The sequence below is a fragment of the Blennius ocellaris genome (assembly GCF_963422515.1).
Source record: "Blennius ocellaris genome assembly, chromosome: 12".
Classification (NCBI taxonomy): domain Eukaryota; kingdom Metazoa; phylum Chordata; class Actinopteri; order Blenniiformes; family Blenniidae; genus Blennius; species Blennius ocellaris.
The window spans coordinates 2,980,460-3,000,906 of record NC_137661.1 but is presented as its reverse complement, the minus strand read 5'-3'; the positions used below and the strand labels follow the sequence as shown (position 1 = coordinate 3,000,906).

General features: G+C 47.2%; 1 protein-coding gene across 1 annotated transcript; it reads right to left on the bottom strand.

Annotated features, from left to right (window-relative positions):
- Positions 1 to 1,510: 1,510 nt before the first annotated feature.
- LOC308137101 (olfactomedin-4-like) lies at positions 1,511 to 19,876 on the bottom strand (the record flags this gene model as incomplete). Its single annotated transcript, XM_080505675.1, has 7 exons — positions 1,511 to 1,946; positions 3,574 to 3,742; positions 6,812 to 7,039; positions 7,140 to 7,293; positions 7,605 to 7,823; positions 19,622 to 19,744; positions 19,823 to 19,876. 7 exons carry the CDS (start codon positions 19,874 to 19,876, stop codon positions 1,511 to 1,513), a joined length of 1,383 nt encoding a protein of 460 aa, XP_080361801.1.
- Between the last annotated feature and the right edge of the window lie 571 nt (positions 19,877 to 20,447).

The window sequence follows — 20,447 nt, the reverse complement described above, 5'->3', positions numbered from 1 at the left end:
TCCTCTCATGTCTCCTCCTCTACACTGAGAAACACTGACATGTGACTGTAGAATAGATTGTAGAATGTCTCCTCCTCCACACTGAGAAACACTGACAACATGTGACTGGAGAATGCTCTAAATGTTAATGAAAGTAAAAAATAAAAAATGGCGGATGACGTAATTTAATGGATTCCCGAGGAATTACACGGTGTTATCCAATCAGAATGCCTGTTTTCCAGGTAAGACCAGAATGAGGAACACGAATCAGCAATAAAATAGCGGCCACAATCAGTGTTTTCCCACGCTATCATCTCATTCACGCGAGAATCATGTGATCGCGCTCTTGGGGCAAGAAATGGCCACACCCTGCGGTGGCGTGATCCATTGGTGACACCAAGTGATTTTTGCTGAAAAAACATCAAAATATTTCCTAAAAAACCACAAGCCTGTCGGGCAAGCTGGGTTGATGATTCACTTGCCCAAGCAAAGCTTTTACTAGCCCTGGACGACATATAGAAGTCACTTGTGTTTTAAATGAATACATTTTTTATTAATTTTGGTCTTTATTTTGTTCTCTACTTTGTAAATTATATGCAGGAAGATGAAGAGCAGTGGACCTCAGTATTTCTAAAACTCTGGCTATGGCCCTGTTTACAGGCTTCATACATTTGTGACTATAATGTGTTTCTAAAGCACTTTTTCATTGATTTGTGTCATGCCCAGTCCTCAGAGGCCTGTTAGGGCGTGGCTGGGTGTTTCCCTCTCCTGTCTCTCCTCCCTTTTGTTCCAGGCAGTTTGAGGAAGTGGAGTTGCTGAGGATTAATTACCTGATTCAGTTCAGCTGTGACGACCGGGTGGAGCTCGTCTTCTCCTCTTAAAGGTGCTGGACTCCACTCAGTGCTGGATCGTAACATTCCCTGCACTCACCTGCCTCAGCTCTGAGATCCACCACGACCAGACCTGACTCCAGCCCCCAGTAGCCCCCGCTTCCTCAACGCAGCCTCGGCTATCTGCCACCGGAGCCCGCAGAACCTCAAGCTCTTGAGACCCGAACCCAACTAGGATTGGCTCCCTTTTCTGTTCACTCCGTTTTGTTAAATAAACTCTTACCAGTGTACACGTCTGTCTCCAGCTGGTTTATCCACACCCGAGTCTCCAAAGTCGCACCGTAACAATTTGACTTTTATTCAAGAGTCTCTGTTCCTCCCAAGTCTCTCTCTTATTCTATACTGGAAAGCAACAATCAAATCCACTGCCTTCTCAGATACGTTTTTACTTTCTGATTCCAGCAGGTGGTTAACTCTGAAGGAGTGATGAGAGAAAACATGGTGCCGAGTTTGAAAAACCTTTTGATGATCCCTCAGCTGTGAAGACATTTTGGTAGTATTTTAGCATCCCATAAAAGAAATACAATATTACACTGATTTTAGATTCTTTATTTATCTTTTCTGCCAGGCAGCCGGCAGATGATTCTTCACCGTTTCAGTGTTTTCAGATAACCTCTCCTTCCTCTTGTTTCTATGCACATTTATTCAAACCAAACCTTGTAGGAGACCAGGTTGGAGTTGCAGTAGGCGTGTAACATCTGGTCCACTGGGCTGTAGTTCAGGGCCTGAATGTTTGGAGCCATCTTCTTCATGAGGATCCCCACATTGAATCGCTCCTTCCCCGTCGAAGTGTCCAGTGCATAAAAGATCTCCTCTACGTATTTGCTCACGAATCGGGTTGCGTAAAGAACTCCACAGGCCATGAAAGTGTTGGTGACCGCCTGCTTGTAGATGGCAGTGTGCCAGGTTTGGCCGAGCCTCGGCGGCTCGCCCTCTTCCACCTTGGAAAGCACCAGGTTTCCGAAGTCCTGGGTGGTGGTGTAAGTCACCCAGATGCCAGACTCATCGGTGGCCAGGTCCAGGTCAGTGTACGGGTAGCATTCATCCAGATTGCAGAAGTTCCCCTTTGAGTTATATCTAGTAAAAAACAAACAAACACAAGAGTTTCATCCATCTTCTTCATGGTTTTACAGGATACGTGATCATCAGGTGATGGATCTAGTTCCGGCTGAGTGTGGAGAAAAGAACCAAATTGTGAAGCAGAATAGAAAATGGAATTGGAGTCATAATAATCGTGTCGATTCACATCCATGTCCTCCAACCTCTGTGCAGGACAGGGACGCCGACCTGGAGGAGTCAGAGACGGAGATGTGGAGGTTTTCACTGGGATTGAGCAGAATCAACAGGATCAAGACATTAGAGCAGGGGTGTCAAACTCAGATCCTGGAGGGCCGAAGCTCTGCACGTTTTCCCCGTCTCCCACTGAATGTCCTGATGCTTCATCAACACCTTCAGCACAAAGCCAGATAACGAGCTGCTCATTGGAATCAGCTGTGTGGAAGCAGGGACACATGGAGAACGTGCAGGGCTGCAGCCCTCGAGGACTGGAGTTCGACACATGTGCATTAGAGGGACAGCTGGAGGGAAACAGAGAGAGAGAGACAAGGCTGAGGTGGCTCCATCATGAGTGGACGCTTATGACGAATGAGGAAAACATGGAGGCGGTTAGTGTGAGGAAGGAAGAAACATGAGATGAACAGTACCGTATTTTCCGCCCTATAAGGCGCACCTAAATACCTCAAATTTTCTTAAAAGCTGCCAGTGCGCCTTATAGCCCGGTGCGCCTTATATATGGACGATTGTTCAACTCCAGGCTGCTATTTGACAGTTGAACAACTAGAAGCTTTTATTTTGACAACTCTAACTTTGCAACCGGATCTTCAGTGCGGACGACACTCCACACAACACCTTAATCACTCATGGTTGCACACCAACATTCTAACAAACCAAAATAAACTAGATGAAATAATTACTCCCTAAACTGGGGAACAAAAACACATAAACACAATCAACACAACACCAAGCCCAACAACAACCCACAATAACCTCCAACAACACAAAACATGAATTTGTCGCTGCAAGGCATGATGGGACATCATGCCTTGCAGCGACAAATTCATGTTTTGAGCTCCTCAGTGCAGCCGATAGAAACTCCCATAATTCATTGCAGCTGTTTGTGGTGTTTTAAATGCAATTATTGGGGGTTATATTTGGTTTGTGGTGTCGGTAATAATTGTGTTGTGTTGTGTTTTTGTTGCTTAGTTCATGTAGTTTAGTTTATTATTATTATTATTATTACCGGTAGTTGTAAGTTGTCAACCAGTAGTGAAGAAGGTTTTGTGTGTAGTGTGGTACTGGCATAGGCTGCAGGTAGGACTATCAAAATAAAGTGTGTGCACCTCTCTGGGTGTTAGAAGCAATGGAAAATGTAACTTAATGGCTTTGAGCTATAAAGGTTGCTGACCACTGGTCTGTTCCATGCGCCTTATAGGGTGGTGAGCCTTATGTATGAATGAAGTTGTAAATTATGTCAATCAATGTAGGTGCGCCTTATAACCCGGTGCGGTATTAGGAAAAAGATGATCCACTCTGGAAACCTCTAACTGGAAAATAGCCCATAAAGATGGAAAACCAAGGCAGGAGCAGGATTACAGCTTCTAGATACACCAGGCATGAGAGAAGAAGTTCCTGTCCACCAGCTCACCTGGTGCCTTCGGGTAGTTTGAAGCTGGAAACAGTTTTTGCCGTGAGGTTGAACCGACACACATCATGCTGGTTGTAGCAGTTGTAGTACAAGGCTCCTCTGTATAGAACGTTATTGGGACCCTGGATGGTGTTGGTTGTCGGATTGGAGGAGTGGATCAATATGTTACCTAGAAAGAAAAGCAAGTTTTAGGTACCATTAAAGGAGTCATCACCTGTAAATTGCAGTTTTTCTTGTTAGAACATGTATATTGGTGTTGGACTTCAGTTGAAACATGGACTCTTTTTTCAAACCAGAATCGCCCCTAACCACTAGCCGCACTAGAATATACAGTGGCTTGCAAAAGTATTCATACCCCTTGAACTTTTCCACATTTTGTCACATTACACACCACAAACAAATGTATTTTTTTGGAATTGTATGTGAAAGACCAACACAAAGTGTCACACTATTGTGAAGTACAAAGAAAATTATACATGACTGTACATTATTTTCACAAATAAAACTGAAAAGTGCAGCGTATTCATCCCCCCTTTGTGGAACCGCCTTTTGCTGCAATTCCAGCTGCAAGTCTTTTGGGGTCTGTCTCTACCAGCTTTGCACATCTGGACACTGACATTTCTGCCCATTCTTCTTTGCAAAACAGCTCCAGCTCAGTCAAACTAGATGGAGAAAGTTTGTGAACGGCGGTTTTCACATCTGGACACAGATTCTCGATGGGGTTTAGGTCTGGACTTTGACTGGGACGTTCTAACACATGAATATGTTTTGTTTTAAACCGTTCTATTGTAGCCCTGGTGTTATGTTTAGTTTGGTGGTCCTGCTGGAAGGTGACCCTCCAGTCTCAAGTCTTTATGTTTAGGATGGTGGTCCTGCTGGAAGGTGACCCTCCAGTCTCAAGTCTTTATGTTTAGGGTGGTGGTCCTGCTGGAAGGTGACCCTCCAGTCTCAAGTCTTTATGTTTAGGATGGTGGTCCTGCAGGAAGGTGACCCTCCAGTCTCAAGTCTTTATGTTTAGGATCGTTGTCCTGCTGGAAGGTGACCCTCCAGTCTCAAGTCTTTATGTTTAGGATGGTGGTCCTGCTGGAAGGTGAACCTCCAGTCTCAAGTCTTTATGTTTAGGATGGTGGTCCTGCTGGAAGGTGAACCTCCAGTCTCAAGTCTTTATGTTTAGTTTGGTGGTCCTGCTGGAAGGTGAACCTCCAGTCTCAAGTCTTTATGTTTGGGGTGGTGGTCCTGCTGGAAGGTGAACCTCCAGTCTCAAGTCTTTATGTTTAGTTTGGTGGTCCTGCTGGAAGGTGACCCTCCAGTCTCAAGTCTTTATGTTTAGTTTGGTGGTCCTGCTGGAAGGTGAACCTCCAGTCTCAAGTCTTTATGTTTGGGGTGGTGGTCCTGCTGGAAGGTGAACCTCCAGTCTCAAGTCTTTATGTTTAGGATAGTTGTCCTGCTGGAAGGTGACCCTCCAGTCTCAAGTCTTTATGTTTAGGATAGTTGTCCTGCTGGAAGGTGACCCTCCAGTCTCAAGTCTTTATGTTTAGGATAGTTGTCCTGCTGGAAGGTGAACCTCCAGTCTCAAGTCTTTATGTTTAGGATAGTTGTCCTGCTGGAAGGTGACCCTCCAGTCTCAAGTCTTTATGTTTAGGATAGTTGTCCTGCTGGAAGGTGAACCTCCAGTCTCAAGTCTTTATGTTTAGGATAGTTGTCCTGCTGGAAGGTGACCCTCCAGTCTCAAGTCTTTATGTTTAGGATAGTTGTCCTGCTGGAAGGTGACCCTCCAGTCTCTAGTCTTTTGCAGACTCCAACAGGTTTTCTTGTCCTGTATTTGGCTCCATCCATCTTCCATCAACTCTGACCAACTTCCCTGTCCCTGCTGAAGAGCAGCACCCAGAGCATGATGGTTCCACCACCATGTTGGACAGTGGGGACGGTGTGTTCAGGTGCAGTGTTAGGTTTCCGCTACACATAACGTTTTGCATTTTGGTGTCATGTGACCAGATCACCTTCTCCCACATGTTTGCTGTGTCCCCACATGGTTTGTGACAAAGTGCAAACGGGACTTCTTCTGGTTTCTTTGAACAATGGCTTTCTTCTTGCCACTCTTCCATAAAGGCCAGATTTGTGGAGTGCAGCCTAATAGTTGTCCTGTGGACAGAGTCCCCCACCTGAGCTGTGGATGTCTGCAGTTGGTCCAGAGTCACCATGGGCCTCTTGGCTGCCTCTCCTTGTTCGGCCTGGAAGTTTAGCTGGACGGCCGTGTCTTGGTAGGTTTGCAGTTGTGCCATACTCTTTCCATTTCCGGACAATGGATTGAACAGTGCTCCGTGAGATGTTCAAAGCTTGGGAAATCTGTTTACATGGACTTCTATGGACTTCATGGTCCTGTTTGCTCCCCAATATTCTCTTAACAAACCTCTGAGGCGTCACAGAACAGCTGTATTGGTACTGAGATTACATTACACACAGGTGGACTCTATTTAGTCATTAGCTCAACATTCAATCATTCAGCAGTCATCAGGCAACTTCTGAAGGTCGTTGGTTGAACTCAGAGAAAAGGGGGCTGGATACTTTTGTGTTTTATTTGTGAACAAAATGTAAAGTCATGTATAATTTTCTTTGTACTTCACAATAGTGTGACACTTTGTGTTGGTCTTTCACATAAAATTCCAATAAAATATATGTATGTTTGTGGCGTGTAATCTGACAAAATGTGGAAAAGTTCAAGGGGTATGAATACTTTTGCAAGCCACTGTACGTTGAACCTCATTTGATTTAAAATTGAGTCTGGATTTTTCTCCTGCATTTTTTCTACGAATACATTTTAAGAATTGATTGAAACACAAGTTTTGGCAGACTGGATACGTGAGAATACCAGGTGATGATTCCTTCAAGGGACATAAAGCAGAATTGAAGCCAGGCCACTGTTGTTCATAGGGTGGCAGTGTTGAGTCATTTCAGCAGTTGGTTCTTCGCCTGGTTTTACCAGTTTTTTCGTAGTTTAGTGGTCCAGACTGGGAGGGAAGATGCGTAATGACCTTGGCACTTCAACCTTCATCACCAGATTGATGCTTCAAGATGAGTTTGGCCATCAAAAAAAAAAAGCATCTCGCTCACACCACACATTTTTACCTGCATCTGAAAACACTTCCTCCTGAAACTCAATTACACCAACCTGGAAACAGCAGCTGGAAAATCTCTCAAAGCTGAATTTCATTCTGAAGGTATTCATTGTGTTTCATACCTGGGATGCTCTTGCCAACGATGAGTGAGCTCAGGCTGGAGTAGAGGCGGACGTAGTGGGCGTATCTGTTGCTGGAGGTCATCATTACCAGCCAGTACCAGTTCTGCTTCCCCGGCTGTGGTTCTGGATCTCGACCCCAGGCTCCGTACGAGTACGAGCCGGGATATTCTCCTGCTGTGAAGACCTGCGGTCCCGTGACATTCACAAGCCGCCCATGGGGACAGGTTCCTGAGGAGGAAGTCAAGAGAAACTCAACTTAAAATTCTTTAAAAATAGTAGTAAGTACTTGCTTCCCTCAGTATGATATGAATGGCTGTTTATGGCTCACCCTGGGGGGGCGGGTTGGGGGGAACAGTGGCATTCAGGCTGTTCCTGCAGACGTCCAGGTCCTTCTTCAGCAGCTGGTTGGCCAGCCGTGCCTTCACCACCTCCATGGTGTCGAACGTCTCCATCTCCCCCATCTGCGCTCGGAGGTCTGCAAGCTGAAGCGGAAGAGTTTGACTCAGTTTGAGCCAAATTGATCAACTTTAACAGCGGGAGTATTCTACTGGACAGACCACCAAGTTGGATTGTTATTACGGGGACTGTCAAGTATAAAACTACCAAGCCCCTGGAGAATATGGACATTGTTCTTATTGTCCACCTACTGAGCATGTGCAAAATAACTTATTTACTATGGCTGTGGTCCCACAGAAACGGAGTGGGAGCGTCTTCAAAAGGTTGTTGCCCCTTGTCATGTAAACAGGCTCCCAAAACGCCAGAAGGAAGGTTTGTGGCGTGCAGAGGCTTCTACCTGCTGGGTGGTGTCAGCGCTGAGGTGCTGGTCTCCCTCTACGGTGTGGTTCAGTTTGTCCAGAAGCTGCCGGATCTCCACCACCTCGTTCTCCACAACGTACAGGCTGAGCACGCCATACAGCTCCCCGTCGTCCTCCCTCTCCAGGACCGACACGTCTCTGTGCACCTGTGCGATGCGCCTCTCCAAACCCAGCAAAAGACTCTCCAGCTCCAAAGTCTGCAGACAGCAGAGACCACCGGTAAAATGGCACCTGAATCACTGCAGCTCTCCAGAAGCAGAGCGGAGGAGTGTCTGTGGCTCTGGGCTGAGGAGGCTTCAGAAGGACTTGATGGGGATTCATGCTGTTAGAGTGAAGGATGGAGTTAAACTACACATTGTCACCAAGAACCACCGGAAGCTTCTCCATGATGTTCTCATGAAGACCAAGGGCATCTTCAGACAGAGACACACATTTATTAAAGGTTATTAATGAAAAAAATAGATTAGCCATTTGGTAATCTCTTTGCAGAGAGCACCTGTTTCATAACTGTTGAATGTCCTGATTCACATTCTGATTCATTTCTTTGGTGATGTACAAACATCAAACCTTTTCACCACAGCTGAAATGAAATAAAACATTTCAACACACACCCGGGCTGAAGTTGGGGGCAGACCCCCACACAAGGGCGAGGATACTCACAGGACAAACCCCATGGAAGCTCCACCCCTCAAGGTGCATGTAGAATAAACAAATACCTGTTGTTTTTTCCAGCGATCAAACCACCAACCCGTGAGCTCCTGTGGCTCTGTTGGTACAGTGGTCGTCTCTCAATTGGAAGATTGCAAGCTCAATTGCACACGTTGAAGAGTCCTTGAGCAAGACCCTGAACCCGACTCTAATTGGATGGATTGAGTGCCTCGCATGGCAACCGCTCGTATTGATGTGTGACGGTGTAGCGGAGTTAAAAATGCATTTTATTAATTATTATTTTCAATTGACGTTTGTTATGGTTATGTTGAGTATTTGTGAATTTTATCTCAATAGGTTATTTTCATTGCCAATATTTGATTGATTTTGCTTTATTTTTGAATCGCCTTGTTGCGCTGTGTCTCGTTTGTCCCTCCCGGGCCTCCGTCGATCCTCCCGCCATACTCCTCAGTGTTGGTTTTGATAGCTGAGGGCAAGTCGTGTGGGAATTCACTGCCGCAACGTCGTGCTGTTTTGTCTGTAAATGTAGTAGTTTATGTCAACGTTTTTGCTGTATATCGTTTGTCATAGCGTGGTGTCATGTTACTGAGCTGTTTTGTTTGAACCTTTATTTTAACTTTTAGAGACGTATAGAGGTTCATTCATTTTGGCATGGTTTGCTAGTGAAGCGCGCCTTGTGACGTCAGCACAGCTGAAAACTGTTTTCGTTTTATGTTTAGAACCAGAGTGGAGAAAGGCCAATGAGAAGAAGATTCATTATATTTCAAATCTTTTCTGCAGGTATGTTTTAATTTTGTATTTTATTTCCCTTCCTTTGTTCCTCCCCATGTATTGTATTTATGTGTCCATCAGATGACAGTATAACACATTTTGCATTTAATGTTATTTCATTGTTCAGATTTAATGTTCAACAGTTTTAAATGTTGTGAGTTTTAATGGCTGAGGAACCAGAGTGGAGGAAGGCCAACGAGAAGAAGATTCACTATATTTTAAATCTTTTCTGCAATCGACTCATCGTTTTCCAAGTCCAAATCACCCGTTACAACTGCATGGATGGATGTGATTAACAGTGTAAAGCAGTGGTTCTCAATTATTTTCTGTCATGCCCCCCCCGAGAGGACAGAATTTTTTTCAGCCCCCCCCCCGAATTGTACTACCATTGAGAACCTGATAATATTTATTTATTTATCTGTATAAACCACTGTATGAGTTGCTGGCACCAGCATTCTGCATACAATCGCCTGATTATCAAAATAAATTAATAAAATGAGCTGGAGGCCCTTTTTTTTTTTAATCATTCAAGCATGAATAAAGACACTAATACTGAAAGTCACGCCCGCCTCACGCCCCCCCTGACACCCCACCACGCCCCCCCAGGGGGGCTCCCCCCACCATTTGAGAAGCACTGGTGTAAAGCACTTTGGGGACTGCTTAAGTGGTAGGAAAGTGAAATCTGTTTACTGTGCTGTTGTTCTTCCTGTTTAGCAGCGTGGAGGCACAGTGACGTGGACAAGTATTCAACTTGTGGAGAGACGGGATCAAACCACCAACCTTTTGACTGGGGGACGACTCATTCTATAAAACTGAGCCGTACAGCAGTGAAAGGACTCAGTAATCACCTTCTGTATGAACAATTATAGGGCCGTGAATTAAAAATAAGTCACTCAGGAATTTTGTGGATTATTTAAACATAATCTCACTAAACTAATATGATCAAACCAAAGAGAATACAGATAAATGGATTAACTTGCTGATTTCAAGAGCAGGGCGATTAACATGGTAACAATGAATATCCCTCCCAAATCCTTTTTCCTGTTCCGATGAATCCCTATTCTCATTAATATGGTATTCTTTGATAAATTAAATAGATTCTCTAATGTCACATTACATATGGAATAAAAAAAAACTAGAATCAAAAAGACTTCTGCAAAGACCAACATGTTGGGGTTATCTTGTTTCCCTTTATATTATTGGTCATGTAATATTCGCTCCATGTGGTTTTGGTTGTCCATTCATTGTACATTTTAAGAGTCCTGTTGTCTCACATTCAATTAAAATCTGGGAAAAATGCTTCCATACATAACCCACTAGTAAATCAAGCATTCACACCATCATTTCCACACCTCTGTCTGATCCAGTCAAAAACATATTAATAGCTAAAAATCACAATCTGCTGTCACAACTTGACGATGTTACTACATTAGACAATATGAAAAATGCTTGGCAGGAGTATTTGGGTGTGAGAATGACAGATAATCAATGGGATAGAAGCCGCCATAAAGGCTAAGAAAGGAAATGCATGCAATGCAGACTGCTCTTGCTGAGTCAGATGCAAAAATGGAGGTTTTGCAAAAATATGAAAGCACACAGTCAAACAGGAGTAGCATTGGAGCTGATGCTTGTGAACGGGAAGTGAAGACTGCCATTTAGCCACCACCACAGCTTTCCCCACCTACACCCAATGTTAAAGCGAATGCTCACAGCAGCACCTCAAAGACTTGGTCATGCCAAAAACGGAATTTAGTGATGGACCAGTGCCTGATAGCTTAGCGCCACAAAGAGCCTCATCTGCACCAAAAATGGATGTCACTGATGGACCAGTGCTTACTACTATTTTTAAAGAATTTTAAGTTGAGTTTCTCTTGACTTCCTCCTCAGGAACCTGTCCCCATGGGCGGCTTGTGAATGTCACGGGACCGCAGGTCTTCACAGCAGGAGAATATCCCGGCTCGTACTCGTACGGAGCCTGGGGTCGAGATCCAGAACCAGAGCCGGGGAAGCAGAACTGGTACTGGCTGGTAATGATGACCTCCAGCAACAGATACGCCCACTACGTCCGCCTCTACTCCAGCCTGAGCTCACTCATCGTTGGCAAGAGCATCCCAGGTACGAAACACAATGAATACCTTCAGAATGAAATTCAGCTTTGAGAGATTTTCCAGCTGCTGTTTCCAGGTTGGTGTAATTGAGTTTCAGGAGGAAGTGTTTTCAGATGCAGGTAAAAATGTGTGGTGTGAGCGAGATGCTTTTTTTTTTTGATGGCCAAACTCCTCTTGAAGCATCAATCTCGTGATGAAGGTTGAAGTGCCAAGGTCATTACGCATCTTCCCTCCCAGTCTGGACCACTAAACTACGAAAAACCTGGTAAAACCAGGCGAAGAACCAACTGCTGAAATGACTCAACACTGCCACCCTATGAACAACAGTGGCCTGGCTTCAATTCTGCTTTATGTCCCTTGAAGGAATCATCACCTGGTATTCTCACGTATCCAGTCTGCCAAAACTTGTGTTTCAATCAATTCTTAAAATTTATTCGTAGAAAAAATCCAGGAGAAAAATCCAGACTCAATTTTAAATCAAATGAGGTTCAACGTACAGTGGCTTGCAAAAGTATTCATACCCCTTGAACTTTTCCACATTTTGTCACATTACACGCCACAAACATAAATATATTTTATTGGAATTTTATGTGAAAGACCAACACAAAGTGTCACACTATTGTGAAGTGCAAAGAAAATTATACATGACTTTACATTTTGTTCACAAATAAAACACAAAAGTATCCTGCCCCCTTTTCTCTGAGTTCAACCAACGACCTTCAGAAGTTGCCTGATGACTGCTGAATGATTGAATGGTGACCTGATGACTAAATAGAGTCCAGCTGTGTGTAATGTAATCTCAGTACCAATACAGCTGTTCTGTGACGCCTCAGAGGTTCGTTAAGAGAATATTGGGGAGCAAACAGGACCATGAAGTCCATAGAAGTCCATGTAAACAGATTTCCCAAGCTTTGAACATCTCCCGGAGCACTGTTCAATCCATTGTCCGGAAATGGAAAGAGTATGGCACAACTGTAAACCTACCAAGACACGGCCGTCCAGCTAAACTTCCAGGCCGAACAAGGAGAGGCATAGAGGCATAGAGGCATCTGGGCCAGCATACGGGCGCGTTTCCAACAGAGAGGTCGAAGGTCGCGTACATCATCTCCCACCTGTCCGGCAGAGCGGAGGCTTGGGCCACCACTGAATGGAACCGCCAGTCCCGGCTGTGTGACACGGTGGACGAGTTCGCAGAGGCGCTGTCGAAGATCTTCGATCGGCGTCCCGGCGGACAGGAGGCGGCTCGAGCGCTGGCAGCGCTGCGTCAAGGCAGGAGGTCGGTGATCGATTACGTGATTGAGTTCCGCACTCTCTCCGCAGACTGCGCCTGGAACGACGCGTGACTGCGGGACACCTTCCTCTACGGGCTGGCCAGCCCGGTTCGCGACCAGCTCTTCCTGAGGGATCTCCCCGACGACTTGGACTCCCTCATTGGCCTGGCGGTCAAGATGGAGAATCGTCTGACGGTCCGTGATCGCCTGAGGCAGACTGACCAGCGGGTAGGAGAATCCAGGAGCGCGCGGGAGGAGCACGCCCCTCTCCGCCCCGCCTCCCAGCAGGAGCGAGTCCCGAGTGCTGCACAACCTCCGGAGGAGCCGATGCAGCTTGGCCGCACCAGCATCTCCACGCAGGAGCGGCATCGGCGTCTGGCCAGCGGCCTGTGTCTGTACTGCGGTCAGCACGGGCACAGAGCTGCAGCGTGTCCTCTTAAAGGGACAGGCTCACCTGGGTTCAGGAGGGCCCCGGTGAGTCTTAAGAACTCCTCCACTGCACCTTTAAGAAGACTCCCGCCAGCTCAACTGAGGTATGCCGACACCACGTTAGACGTTGATGTTTTCATTGACTCTGGTGCAGATGAGAACTTTATGGACCTTAAGTGGGCTGAGAGACACAATATTCCCACGGAACTGTTATCATTGCCCTTGAAGGCTTTAGATGGACGTAAGATATTCTCTATTGATAAAAAGACTCTTTCTGTTCAGTTATTGTTTGGTCCCTCCCATGTTGAGGAGATTTCATTTCATTTAGGGTTAAGTCTGTCACGGCTGGGAGCCGGCGCGTGGAGTGTCCTGAACCCAAAAGCAGACCTCAAGCAGAAAGTTGTTTGCAAACAGTAAATGTTTTATTGAGGAAACAGGGAAAGGGGGGCTGGAACGGTGACGGGACCCGGGGAACTCCGGGGAGCCTCTTGGAACCGGGACGGGACCCGGGGGAATCTCAGCGGGGCCTCTTGGAACCGGGACGGGACCCGGGGGAATCTCTGGGGGGCCTCTTGGAACCGGGACGGGACCCGGGGGAATCTCAGGGGGGGGCCTCTTGGAACCGGGACGGGACCCGGGGGAATCTCAGGGGGGCCTCTTGGAACCGGGACGGGACCCGGGGGAATCTCAGGGGGGCCTCTTGGAACCGGGACGGGACCCGGGGGAATCTCTGGGGGGCCTCTTGGAACCGGGACGGGACCCGGGGGAATCTCAGGGGGGGGCCTCTTGGAACCGGGACGGGACCCGGGGGAATCTCAGGGGGGGCCTCTTGGAACCGGGACGGGACCCGGGGGAATCTCAGGGGGGGCCTCTTGGAACCGGGACGGGACCCGGGGGAATCTCAGGGGGGGCCTCTTGGAACCGGGACGGGACCCGGGGGAATCTCAGGGGGGGCCTCTTGGAACCGGGACGGGACCCGGGGGAATCTCAGGGGGGCCTCTTGGAACCGGGACGGGACCCGGGGGAATCTCTTGGAGCCGGGACGGGACCCGGGGAGACTTCTTGGAGCCGGGACGGAACCCGGGGGGACTTCTTGGAGCCGGGACGGAACCCGGGGGGACTTCTTGGAACTGGCTTCGGAACAGGAACGGGAACGGGAACGGGAACCACCCCGGGGAGGACACTCACTCCCCGGGGAGGACAACACCGACTCACCTCCACACGGAGTGAAGACTAGGCAATCCTCTGGCACCGGACCCCCCTCACTGCAGGGCTTAAGACTGCTTGACAATCAATTAGCTGATTGCCTGCAGGAGTGCCAGAGAGGATCCGGTGCTGGAGCGAGGTGTGTGACTCCTGACAAAGTCCGTCCTACCCAGTTATCCTGGGCCTTCCTTGGTTGCGTTTGCACAAGCCCCATATTGACTGGGAGTCGGGGGTTATTTTGAGTTGGGGAGGGGATTGTTCTGGACGTTGTCGGTCAGTGTCTGGAGTTAAGGTGGCAGCTGTGGAGGTTCCTGAGTATCCGGACCTCGAGCGAGTTCCCAGCTGCTACCACGATCTAAAGGAGGTGTTCAATAAGGGGAAGGCGACGTCTCTGCCACCGCATCGTCCTTATGATTGTGCCATTGATTTATTGCCAGGTAGCACTCCCCCCAAGGTTCGCATTTACTCGCTCTCACAACCCAAGAATCAGGCCATGAAGGATTATATTGAGTCCACCTTAAAGGCTGGGATAATCAGACCCTCGTCCTCCCCTGCCGGGGCGGGATTTTTCTTTGTGGCGAAGAAGGACAAGACACTTCGGCCGTGCATTGACTACAGGGGCCTCAATGCGATGACCATTAAGAACCGCTACCCACTACCCCTCATGACTTCGGCCTTTGAACGCCTGCAGGGAGCCAAGGTCTTTACTAAGCTGGACTTGCGCAATGCTTACCACCTGGTCCGGATTAGGCAAGGGGACGAGTGGAAAACGGACACACCTTCTGGACATTACGAATATTTGGTGATGCGTTTCGGTTTATGCAATGCTCCTGCAGTTTTTTAAAGTCTAGTCAATGACGTGCTGAGAAACGCATTGAATAAGTTTATGTTCGTTTACCTTGATGACATTTTGATTTTTTCTTCGGATCTAGCCAGTCATGTTAAGCATGCTCGTTATGTTTTAGAGCGTCTTCTGAGCAACAACTTGTTTGTCAAAGCGAGAAATGTGTTTTTCATTCTCCCACAGTTTCTTTTCTTGGGCACGTCATCTCAGAGGGGAGGGTGGAGATGGACAGGGAGAAGGTCAGGGCTGTAGCGGATTGGCCGACCCCGGGTAACCACAAACAATTATTGAGATTTTGGGGGTTTGCTAACTTCTACCGGCGGTTTATCAGGGGATTCAGCTCTGTCGCGGCGCCACTACATGCCTTAACTTCTCCCAAGGTCCCGTTTTCTTGGGGTCCCTTGGCTGAGCAGGCGTTTTATGAGCTCAGGGCCAGGTTCACCTCGTCTCCCGTGCTTAGTATGGTGGATCCAGGATGGCAGTTTGTGGTGGAGGTGGACGCTTCAGATGTCGGGGTCGGGGCAGTGCTCTCTCAGCGCAGCAGTAAGGATGGGAAGCTGCACCCCTGTGCCTTTTTCTCCAGGCGGTGGACCCCGGCTGAGCAAAACTATGACATCGGCAATCGAGAGCTCCTGGCCATCAAGTCTGCGTTGGAGGAGTGGAGGCATTATCTGGAGGGCGCAGAGCACCCGTTTGTGGTATGGACTGACCATAGAAACCTCGAATACATCAAGTCAGCCAAGAGACTAAATTCTCGGCAAGCTCGGTGGGCTCTGTTCTTCACCCGGTTCAATTTTGTGGTTTCATATCGGCCTGGGTCTAAGAACGTGAAGCCTGATGCCCTTTCCCGGGTCTTTGAACCGGATCCTGCTCCTCGTTCCCCCACGCCAATTTTACCTCCGACCTGTGTGGTGGGGGCGGTGACGTGGGAGATTGAGGAGCAGGTTCGGCGGGCTCTGGAGGGGGTGACTGTGCAGCCAGGTTGTCCTCCCAATCACCTGTTTGTGTGTTCCCCGGTACGGTCTAGTGTTATTGAATGGGCCCACACTAACCTTCTGTCTTGCCACCCAGGAACTCAGCGCACCATGTTTGTGGTGAAACAGCGCTTCTGGTGGCCAGGAATGAACAGGGAGGTCCGTGAGTATGTCCGGGCTTGCCCTGTTTGTGCTCGTAACAAGACCTCTCGGTCCTCCTCTGGTCTGTTGCAGCCACTCCCGGTACCCACCCGACCATGGGCAGACCTGTCCATTGATTTTGACACTGGCCTCCCGGACGCAGAAGGGTTTACCACCATTGTCAGAGTAATTTTATATATAGTTGCCATATTCGTGCTTAATTATATTCATATTCAAGTTCTATCTTATTTCTGTGTATTCTCTCTTAGCAGCGCCCCTGAGGCGCTGCTCACTAATCACATGTTCTGAGCAGGTCAACCTGACCGAGGCTGATAAACAAGATGAGCCACGTCTTCCACACAGCTGCCATCTCGACGTCCCATGCGCGGGATGTCCTTTGATTGTATTCATAGTTGATAAACTGTTAAAACTCACAGAATGTTTTGTTACTATGATGTGTATCCTGTAAACCCTCCCCTTTGTTTAATGAAATAAAACCGCAGGAGAAATGGTCTGAAGCTCAGAGTGGGTAGGAGGTGTAATCTGAACACGCTCCTAGGCCATTCTCCTCGCGAGTAACCAAAGCTCATTCGTGTTGTCTTCTTCTTTCTTGCAGATTTAATAAATGTCTGTAGCCTAAACCTGACAACCATCCTCACCGTAGTGGACCGGTTCTCTAAGATTCTCACTTTGTGCCCCAAGCGAAGCTCCCATCAGCCAAGGAGCTGGCAGAGGTGATGTTTACTCATGTGTTCCGCCTTCATGGGTTCCCGCGGGACATTGTCTCTGGCAGGGGGCCTCAGTTCGTGTCTCGGTTTTGGAAGGAGTTTTGTAGGCTGTTGGGAACTACGGTGAGCCTTACGTCCGGGTACCACCCAGAGTCTAATGGCCAAACAGAGAGGGTGAACCAGGAGCTGGAGTCCATCCTTTGTTGTCTGGTCTCTGACAGTCCGGCTTCTTGGTACAGGCAGTTAGTCTGGGTAGAGTACGCGCAGAACTCCCTTCCCTGTTCGTCCACTGGGCTGTCTCCCTTTGAGTGCGTGTACGGTTACCAACCTCCCCTGTTCCCTGCCCTGGAGTCGGAGGTTAGTGTCCCTTCAGCTCTGGCGATGGTGCGGCGATGCAAGCGCGCTTGGTTCAAGGCCAGAAGCAAGCTTCTGCAGTGTTCTGCAGAGCGCAAGCCGCTTGCAGACCGGCGCCGGGATCCCGCACCAACTTACACGGTGGGTCAGCGTGTGTGGCTCTCCACCCGGGACCTGCCTATCCGCTCGGACGCAAAGAAGCTAGCGTCAAGGTTTATTGGACCTTATCCAATAGTTAAGCTTGTTGGCCCCTCTGCAGTCCACCTTCGCTTGCCCCGCTCACTTCATGTTCACCCCACCTTTCATGTGTCGAAGGTTAAGCCGGCCCAGGTTAGTCCCCTGGTGCCCTCCTCCAGTGCCCCTCCTCCCCCCCGTATTGTAGAGGGTGAGGAGGTTTTTACTGTCAGGCGGCTCCTGGCAGCTCGCCGGCGTGGCCGGGGGTTTCAATACCTTCGATTGGGAGGTGTATGGCCCTGAGGAACGTGCCTGGGTACCTGCTAGGGACATCTTGGACCCAGACATGATCAGGGACTTCCACAGGCAGCATATATGTCCTGTCTGTGTGTTTGTTCAGTGTTGGTCTGTTAGTCGTCCATGTCTCGTCCGTCCTGTCCAGTGATTTGGAGTCAAGTCTGCTGCTCTCCTCAGGTCCAGGAGCAGCATGCTATTCGTCGGTCTGTACTGTCATTATGAATAAAAGACTTGATTGAACTCAGCCTGACTCCAGAGTCCAGCACTTGGGTCCTGTCTGCTACCCGTGACACAACCCTCGAATGTTCTTGATAAGGACACAGGTAGCAGTTTCTGTAGAGTAACTCTGGCTCTAAAGCCAAATTGCATCGGGTGTAGGGCAAAGGAGGTAGTGTTGAGGTGTTCAATTATTTGATTTAAGAACAACTTTTCAGCAACTTTGGACGTTATGGAAAGAAACTTATAGGTCTGTAAATAGCCAAACACTGTGGGTCACCATTTTTAAATACTGGGACAACCACAGCAGATTTCCACATGCAAGGAAAGATTCCCTGCAACAAAGAAAGATTGATTATTTTGGCAATGGGTGTGTGAGTGATGTACTCTGTGATGTGATGTAGCTCTGTTAGCATCATAGTGTCCATACCAAAAATGTCTCTCGTTCTCAATGGCTGCAGAGAATTAATACACTGTAAAACATCACTGTCTGAGACACTCGTTAAATTGAGAACAGGTACATTTTTATCCATAGAGTCGATGATACTGTTTGAAGTTTCAGGTGCTAAACAACTTGCAATACTAGCCACATAATCTACAAAGTAATGATTGAATGCTTGGGCCAATTCTCCTGGGTCATGTATTAGATCCCCCCCCCCTCCCCCATCTTGATTTCCAGAGCTCTATGCACTCCAGGATGGTCACCAGTAAGTTTTAAATCTGATCCCATATAATTTTGCAGTTTCCATTTGCCCTTGCTAATACTGACAGGAAGAAGTCAGCCTTCGCTTTCTGCAGGGATCTCACCACTTTGTTCTTTAGCATACAAAAACCACTCCACTCCAATTTTGTTTTCACACACACACACACACACACACACACACACACACACACACACACACACACACACACACACACACACACACACACACACACACACACACACACACACACACACACACACACACACACACACACACACAGCTTCAGCTTGGTAGCTTTCAGCTTCAGCTTGGAAGCTTTGTTTAGAACAACAAATGTATAATTACTGAAAATGTAAAAAAACAAAAAAACAAAACAACTATTGTATTGGGTGAACAATGTCCATTTTTTCATGGTTTTTTTGTTGTTAGTTTTGTTTTATTGACTATAATATTAACCTGAATTTAATTGGAAATGTACGCAGCCCCTCTGGTGTCATTGGTGAAAAAAATATGATTGCTTAATAACGCATGGCCACGCGTTATTAAGGCGTGGGAACGAGATAAATAAGTCGTGGCCACGCGTTATTAAGGCGTGGGAACGAGATAAATAAGTCGTGGCCACGCGTTATTAAGGCTAACAATTCCAGGTCCTTCCAGCTGGTGCATGATGAAATCTATGACTTCCCCGGTGTCCGCATACTGTTTGCGTGTGAGCCGATGCTTTTTGAGCAGCCGGATTAAGTGTCTCTTGCTAAGAATGACTCCATGCCTAACTGCAAGCGCCTGAAGAATATCATTGTAATTCATTCCCAGATTGAAATAAAACCAAATGTATTCAAACTCGTCCATGTTTGCAAGCAGCTAAAGGAACAATGATGATGAGTTAAAGGTCACGTCTTATATATCTCACGCCTTAATAACGCGTGGCCACGACTTATTTATCTCGTTCCCACGCGTTATTAAGCAATAATATTTTTTTCACCAATGTCACCAGAGGGGCTCCGTAGAAATGTCATCTTTATTGAAAAATGTTAATAAAGAGATTTTGGGAGAAAAAAAATCAAAGCCTCCAGCAGAATCCCGGCCGGACACAAGAAGCTGGAGGTTACCTTGTCTGGGCTGATGTTGCTGTTGCAATCTGAAGCGTTTCTCTCCACCATGCCGAGTTTGTCGTGAGGAAAGGCCTTTTCTTCATTCCACAGTTCACACCAACACTCTTCAGCTGAAGGAGCCTGAGATGTAAATAAATGCACACATGAAAAGAGGTAGAGGATCTTCAATGAAACTCTGAGGATGAGTTTGTTTCTTACCTGCAGGCTGAGGGCGAACACAACACACAGTACAAGGACGACCTGCAGCTTCATGGTGGCTGAATGAAACTCCTCTGATCCCGACACTCATCCACACTCACACTGACTTCTGCATATGACAGTGCTTTGGGTTCACTTCCCATCATGTCGCTTTGTGGTTTGGTTTTTATTGAGACACATTACTTCTTCACTGCATGCAGATGAAGACAGAGAGGGATTTCTGACTTCTTGAAATAATTTACAATTGAAAAAAAAATCACGTTGGGAATAATGTGTCATTACATAAATTATCTTTTTTGAGCCATGAATGCTTCACAGCTGCAGCTGAAATGAAAAAGTAAAAAAAAAAAAAAAAAAAAAAAAAAAGATTAAAAAGGAAACCGAGGCAAAGAGACCAAAAACAAACGACATATTTACAAACATTCATACAGCAACAAAAAAAACAAACTACAAAGATACAGAAACACAAATAGCAACAAAAAGAAACAAACCCATTCAAATGATACACACATCCAAACAGCTACAAAAAGACACAAAGACACAACACATATTGAAAAAGAGACGATGCTTGCAATGACAAACAGAAGTAATTCAACTACAAAGTGACAAACGTTCAAACAGCTTC